The 6,350-nt window shown below is 56.2% G+C and overlaps 1 protein-coding gene across 7 annotated transcripts in view; it reads right to left on the reverse strand.

The window, feature by feature from the left end:
- The window catches only part of Prkcsh (protein kinase C substrate 80K-H), an 11,949-nt gene that overhangs the window by 1,046 nt on the left and 4,553 nt on the right, over positions 1-6,350 (reverse strand). For 5 of the 7 annotated variants that reach the window (XM_055601302.1, XM_055601304.1, XM_055601306.1 and 2 more), the window contains exons 7-17: positions 5,392-5,521; positions 3,599-3,683; positions 3,156-3,234; positions 2,476-2,562; positions 2,125-2,286; positions 1,958-2,054; positions 1,547-1,616; positions 1,192-1,281; positions 699-773; positions 511-610; positions 275-425 (exon numbers count right to left, since the gene is read on the reverse strand). In XM_055601302.1, the coding sequence (XP_055457277.1) occupies positions 279-425; positions 511-610; positions 699-773; positions 1,192-1,281; positions 1,547-1,616; positions 1,958-2,054; positions 2,125-2,286; positions 2,476-2,562; positions 3,156-3,234; positions 3,599-3,683; positions 5,392-5,521 (1,122 nt within the window). In that variant the 3' untranslated portion in view covers positions 275-278. Of the gene's footprint in view, positions 1-54; positions 185-274; positions 426-510; positions 611-698; positions 774-1,191; positions 1,282-1,546; positions 1,617-1,957; positions 2,055-2,124; positions 2,287-2,475; positions 2,563-3,155; positions 3,235-3,598; positions 3,684-5,391; positions 5,522-6,350 lie in introns of those variants that run through there. The other 2 variants (XM_055601308.1, XM_055601309.1) reach the window with 2 other exon arrangements.

Consider the following 6,350-nt stretch of genomic DNA (forward strand, 5'->3'; position numbering starts at 1 on the left):
GAATGAATGAATGAATGAATGAATGAATGAATGAATGAATGAATGAACAACAAAGTAGGTGCAAGCCAGGTAGTGGTATATCATACTCCTTTAATCCCAGCACTCAGGACCTCTGAGTTCAAGGCTAGCCTGGTCTACAAAGCAAGTTCAAGGACAGCCAAGGTTACACACAGTGACACTCTGTCTAAAAAAATAAATAAGAAAAGTCAAGGGCAGAGGTTAGGGGAACAGCAGCATCAGCACCCTGGAGCAGGCAGAGGCCTTGCCTCCTTACCAGGCTAGAGCTCATCATGGTCTCCATCAGTGGGCACTTCTGGCGGCGGCTCTGGGCAGGCTGCCGGTGTCATCAGCTCCATGAGGTACTCGCAGCGACTGGGCTCTGTGCTACTGGTCACCGCTGTCTCTTTGCCACAGAGCAGGCGCACCTAGGGATTGGAACAGAGCAGGAGGGAGGCTGGTCTGGTCTGGCCCAGGCCTGGGTCCCCACAGACCCCGGGGTCAATCACTCACTGTGGTGGAGCGGTTGGGGCCCTGCCAACAGCCAGTGCCCTGCTCGTACTTCATGGCGCTGAACTTGTCATGATCAGGGCCAGCCCAGGAGCCCCATGTGCTGTGGGAGAGAGTAGGCAGGCGAGCTGAGTGCCCGGCCAGTGGGTGGTTGGGGGCAGGGGAAGGACAGAAAACTTCAGGGCACTCACCCCAGGCTGGTTGGGGAGCCCCCATGTTTGGGCTTCTGGGAGACTAGTTTGAAGGGGCAAAGCCGGTAGATGTACCTAAGGGCAGGGAGCAGGGCTGTTGAGTGACAGGACACAGGGACCCTAGGCATCACCTCCCAACCCTTCTCTGCCTCCATAATATCCAGGTGCATAGGCACGTTAAGGCACACTGACTCCTAGACTCTGCCTATGTCCCCTTTTACAGAGAGTTACACATAGCCTAGGGTAACCTCAAATATGCTGAAGTAGCTGAGACTGGCCTTGAACTTATGACCCTCCTTGCATCCACCTCAAGTATGCCTACTTTGCCCAGTTTAATGAGGCACTGGGGAAGGAGCCCAGACTCAAGTTGAGGCCCTCCTGCCTCAGCCCTCCAGTGATGCTATCCCAGACATAAGCCATAACTTTTTGTTTCCCAGTGGCCTCCCCTGCGTCCTCCTCCCTGACCCCCAGCCCTCCAAGTGCCAGGATATACTCATTGGTGGCGAGCTCGTAGCACTGGCTGTAGAGGTATGCAAACTCCCCAGAGGGACCGAAGTCAAAGGAGATCTCTTGTTCCAAACTCCTGGAAAAGCAGGGCCAGTGAGAAAGGGGAGTGAGGCCAGGATCCCTGCTCAGAAGGTCCCAGGGGAAGGGGAGTGAGGCCAGGAACCCGGCTCAGAAGGTCCCAGGGTAAAGGGAGTGAGGACAGGAGCACCACACAGAAGGGCCCAGCTGCATGGTGAGCAGACACAGGTTGTGCTTGGGGCCCTGCAAGAGCCAGGCTGGCACCTCCTTAAGGAATTGGTGGTAGACTGTGATTGGGCAGGAGGCAGCCTTGGTGCCCATACCTGATGGATTCCTCCATCTCTTTCAAGGACCGTTCGGCTTCCTCAAACTTGCTCCGGGCCTCCTGTGCAGCTGAGGGAGGGGAGGTCAGTGAGGACCCCAGTTCATGGAGAACATGACAGCTGCCTCCCCCACAAGGATAGCCTTCTAGGCCTGGCCAGCTGCAGAGTGAGGTCCCTTCGCTGCCTCTGGAGTACAGGGCCAGGGCTACTCGGGCCCAGCTGACCCCTAGCCCGCCACTGTGCTACAAACAAGTGAAGCCCATGAGAAAAGAGGACTTTTGGGCATGGACACAGCACCCCCAGGCAACCTGGGCATTGCAGGGGACAGAGGAGGCAGACCCACTCATGTTAGGTGGGGGCCTCACTGCCGAATGAAGAAGCTGGATCCCTTCCGGCCAGGTCGCCACTTACCATCGATGACAGCCTGTGTCTCCTCATCATACGGTGGCATCTTCTCCTCCTCGGTAGGGCTGGCAGGCTGTGGGGGCTGCAGAGGGGTTGGGGCCTCCTGGGAGGGGAGGGCCCGGTCAGCAGGCAGCCCCACCTACCCACCTGCCCACCATTCTCCCAACACACACCTTGGGTTGCTCCCCCTGCACCTCTTCCTCCTCCTCTTCCTCCTCCTCCTCTTCTGGCTCCTCTTCCTCCTCCTCCTCTGTGGGCGGCAACACTGGTGGCTGTTCCTCTTTGGGCTCAATCACATCCGGGGTGGAGGGGACAGGCTCATCAGTGGGCGGCACCTGGCAGACCCAGGAGTGTGGAGGCCAGCATTGAGGAGGGCTTGGGGAGCCCCCAATCACGGCTGGGGGACACTGGTTCACACATGAGGGAGAGCTGGCCTCCAAAGAGGTCTGTGTGCCAGCACAGGAGGTAGCATTTTTATGACAGAGTGGCTCCTGACCACTTCCCCTCCTCCTCTCCCCACACACCTCAGAGCGGTACTTGTCCCTGATGGCGGCCCAGACACGGTCATAGAAGGAGGCACTGTCAGTCTGTGTGTCTCCACTGAGAAGGGCCTGCATTGTTGGGACAGGGGCGGAGTTAGGGCCTCCACAAACCCATACACACTACCTCAGGCACTCACAAGTAGGGAGCAGGCCACAGAGAGGGCTAGGTACTATGACCAGGAGGGACAGCACAGGCCTGAAGGAAGGCGGCACCAAGGCTTGAGCAGTAAGGGGACATCAGGACAAGACACAGGCATACAGAGGCACAGTGCCAGAGCACATCACACCCTAAGCCAAGGTTCAGAAGGGGCAAGGAAAGACACAGTTTATAGCAGAGATGGACAGAGAGGCAGGATCAGGGGTGGCGGGCAGAGAGGAGAGAGCTGGGGGTCCAGGGGCAGTGTGCACGGCACTTTCACTCGGGAGCACCAAGCAGGAGCCAAGTGGGTGGACAGGCATGGGGACAGGCTCCACACTGCCCTGGTCCTGGCCCAGGGTCCCACCAGGTGGCCAGCATCACGTGGTCTCCACTGAATGAACGGCCTCACCTCTGGCCAACAGGGAGCACTTCATCACAGCTGGCCTGGCCTGGCCCCTCTCACCCTGAATTCACTCTAGGCCAGTGGTCTCTCCAAGTCCCAGGACAAGGACAGGTGGAGTACCTGGGCCTCCTCCTCAGACAGCGCTCCATCTGCATCCGTGTCCAACTCTGGGTGAGTCTGCAACTCGGCCAGGGAGACCCTAAGGAGTACAGACGAAGAAGGGTGAGGCTCCTCTGTGGCCTCTGCACGTGAGAGGAGGCTGGGCTGGGGTGCACCCAGCCACTTCCCTCCTCCCTGTAAGACACCTTAGTCCGAAGGGGCACGGGGGAGAGTTGGCGGAGTGGCCTTGGAAGACATTTAGACCCTATATTCCCAACCCCCTTGCTCTTGGCCCACCTGCTTCTGCCATGCCGACTTGGCAGTGACAGCTCTCACCTGCAGTCCCAAGGCTCTGGAGGCCAGGCAGGAGGGATGTAAACTCGAGACCGGCCAGGGTGGTTGGTTAGACTGGACCATCTCGGTTGGAATGGGGGACCCCCAGTAGGCAGTTCAGCCACACTTACACCCCATCCCTGTTGTCATCCAGTTCCTGGAAGGCACTGGCCGCCAGCTCCTGCTCCCGCCGGGCCTTGGCAGCAGCTTGCTGCTCTGTGGAGGGAGCACTGTTACCCTGCGCCACAACGGGCCAAAGCCCATCACCTCCAAAACCTGCTCTCACCAAACGCGGAGCCCCACTGTGAGGCCAGCCTTGCACTGAGCGCTGGGGACACAGGCCTGGATTTAACAAAGGGCTGTGCCCACTGGGAGGGAGGACGGATTTAGGAATAAGACGAATAGGTGAGGGGGCCACCAAGATGGTCCAGCAGGTATAGAAGCTGGCCGAGAAGCCTGGCAACCCGAGCACTGACTCCTGCAGGTTGTCCTGATGTCTACATGCGCACCAAGCTCTACACAGCTGCTTCCCTCATGGCGGCCAGAGGGTACTGGGACATCTGAACCAGCACAAGGCTCACTGCTCAGAGCGCCTCCAGAGCCTGCAGGGCCTGAGTGACCTGTCCCAGCGGGAGCCTGCCCTCAACCCCCCTTCTCAGCACCTAGGTACCTGGTCTTCTCTTACTTCACTGGGGTCTAATGTACCTCAGGCTAGCCAGCTCCCTGTATAGTGGAGATTGACCTTTTTTTTCCCCCTTTTTTGATTTTTTTTTTCAAGACAGGGTCTCACTATGTAGCTCTGGCTGTCCTGGAACTCACTTTATAGACCAGGCTGGCCTTGAACTCACAGAGGTAAGTGCTAAGATTAAAAACGTGTGCCACTATACCCATCACCTCAGGGCAGCAGTGCCCAAGGCCTGGCTCTTTCTTTACATATTATTTATTAGAGATTGGGTCTCACTATGTCGGCTAAGTCGGCCTGGCATTTCTAATTCTGGGATGACAGGGTGGTGTGCCGGGTGGGACAAGGGAACCGAAATCAAAGTTAAGGTGGGGACCAACAGGACAGCCTCTAATCAGCCCAGGAGCATGGCACCTCCTCAGACATAGGTTAGGCCAGAAGAATCGCATCCTTATCTAAGTTCGTACTGCGTAGGCTGAAGGCTTACTAGCACAGTGGTAGAGGCCCAGCCCGAAACCCCTCGGTGAGGGGCTGGGGTGACCCCAGCAGGAAGGCAAGGGCTGGCCAAACGTGAGTAAGGCGCTGGGTTCACTCCAACTGCTGGGGAGTGAGGTGCATGGTGCTCCAGAGGTCAAAGATCTCAAATCTTCACCTTGGGCTTAGAGTCCCTGGGGGGGAAGGTTCTAGTCACCAGACAAAAGGAAAATCAGCCCTAGAAGAGGTTCTTGCACTCAAGGCTTCCAACTATTCACTCCTACAGTTTTCACATATGAAGACCAACACAAAGATAACTAGGTACACAAAGAAATGAGTCGGCCAGGCATGGTGGCACACGCCTTTACTCCCAGCACTGGGAGGCAGAGGCAGGTGGACCACTGTCAGTTCGAGGCCACCCTGGTCTACAAATCGAGTCCAGGATTTCTAGCCAAGGCAACACAGAGAAACCCTGTCTCAAAAAACCAAAACAAACAAAAAAAAGAAATGAGCCATTATGATAAGAATTAAAAAAACAAAAACATCCAGTATATGGAAATGGGAGGATCAGAGTTCAGGGTCTTCCTCATCTAGATAGTAAATTCAAGGCCAGCCTGGGCTACACAAGACCCTGCCTCAAAAAGTAGGACGGGATGAGAGCCCTTGGCTAGCATGTATATGGACCTTGCTGGGGAAGATGTTCCCAACAATGGACTCCTCGTTCCAGCTCCTTTCCAGTCAGAGCCGAAGCGCTGTCCCACCTCGTACCTTCCCACAGCTTCCGGTGCTGCTCTTTGGCCTCCTTCTCTGGCTTCTCTGCTTCTTCCTTCATTGTCCGCAGCGCCTCCACCTGGTCTTCCAGAGACTTCTTTCCAGCCTGAAGCTCAAGCAGCTTACTCTGGAGGAGAAGCGAGGGTGAGAAGACAGCTCGACTTCAGCTTGGTCCTCTCTTCCAGCCCCAGGACCTTTCCAAAAGCCCACATCACAGGACTCCCCGTGGCTCTCTGGAGAGCCCCGAGGCTTGATACAGCTCGTGGTGCCCAGTGGGATCAGGCCTCTGTCCCACCGGGTCCATCCCCATCACTAAACTTTCCTTTTTTTCTTTTTTTTTTTAAACTTCACTTTTTCAAACCCCCATGGGGAGGGATCATGAGGCAGTCAAAGACACCTCGTATGAGTCAGTTCTCTCCTATCCTGGGAATCAAATTCGGGTCATCAGGCCTGGTGGCAAGTGCTTTTATCCATGAGCACCTCACTAGCGTCCCACTGCCTACCCAGAACCTAAAACTCAAGAACAGCCTTAGGATCACTCCTCCACCCTTCTGCTTCCAGCTCTTCACGTGTGCAATTCTTTTGGCCTGGAACACTTTCCATGGCTGACTCGAATTACCCTACAGATTTCAGTGAAGATAGCCCCTCCTCCAGAAAATCTTCTTCATTTCCTGCCCCCAAGATGGGGGAGGGTAGCCATGCAAGAAAGCCCTTGATGCCTAAGGTCCCTGAACTTCCCTCCCAGAAGGGACCTAACTCTCTAAACATCTTCCCAAGGCAGCTGCAGGTCTGGTCCTAACCTACGTAACACCCAGCATATCTGGGTGTCTAGTGTGTTCTGATACCAGGGCTGCGAGTACTGAAGAGGGGTGGAACACCTACCTAGACTCCCCCAGTGAGGGGCTGGGAGTGGCTCAGTGAAAGCCCGGAGTCTAGACTCCCCCAGTGAGGGGCTG

This window comes from Psammomys obesus, unplaced genomic scaffold (assembly GCF_907164565.1).
Source record: "Psammomys obesus unplaced genomic scaffold, mPsaObe1.curated_primary_1811, whole genome shotgun sequence".
In the NCBI taxonomy this organism is placed as follows: domain Eukaryota; kingdom Metazoa; phylum Chordata; class Mammalia; order Rodentia; family Muridae; genus Psammomys; species Psammomys obesus.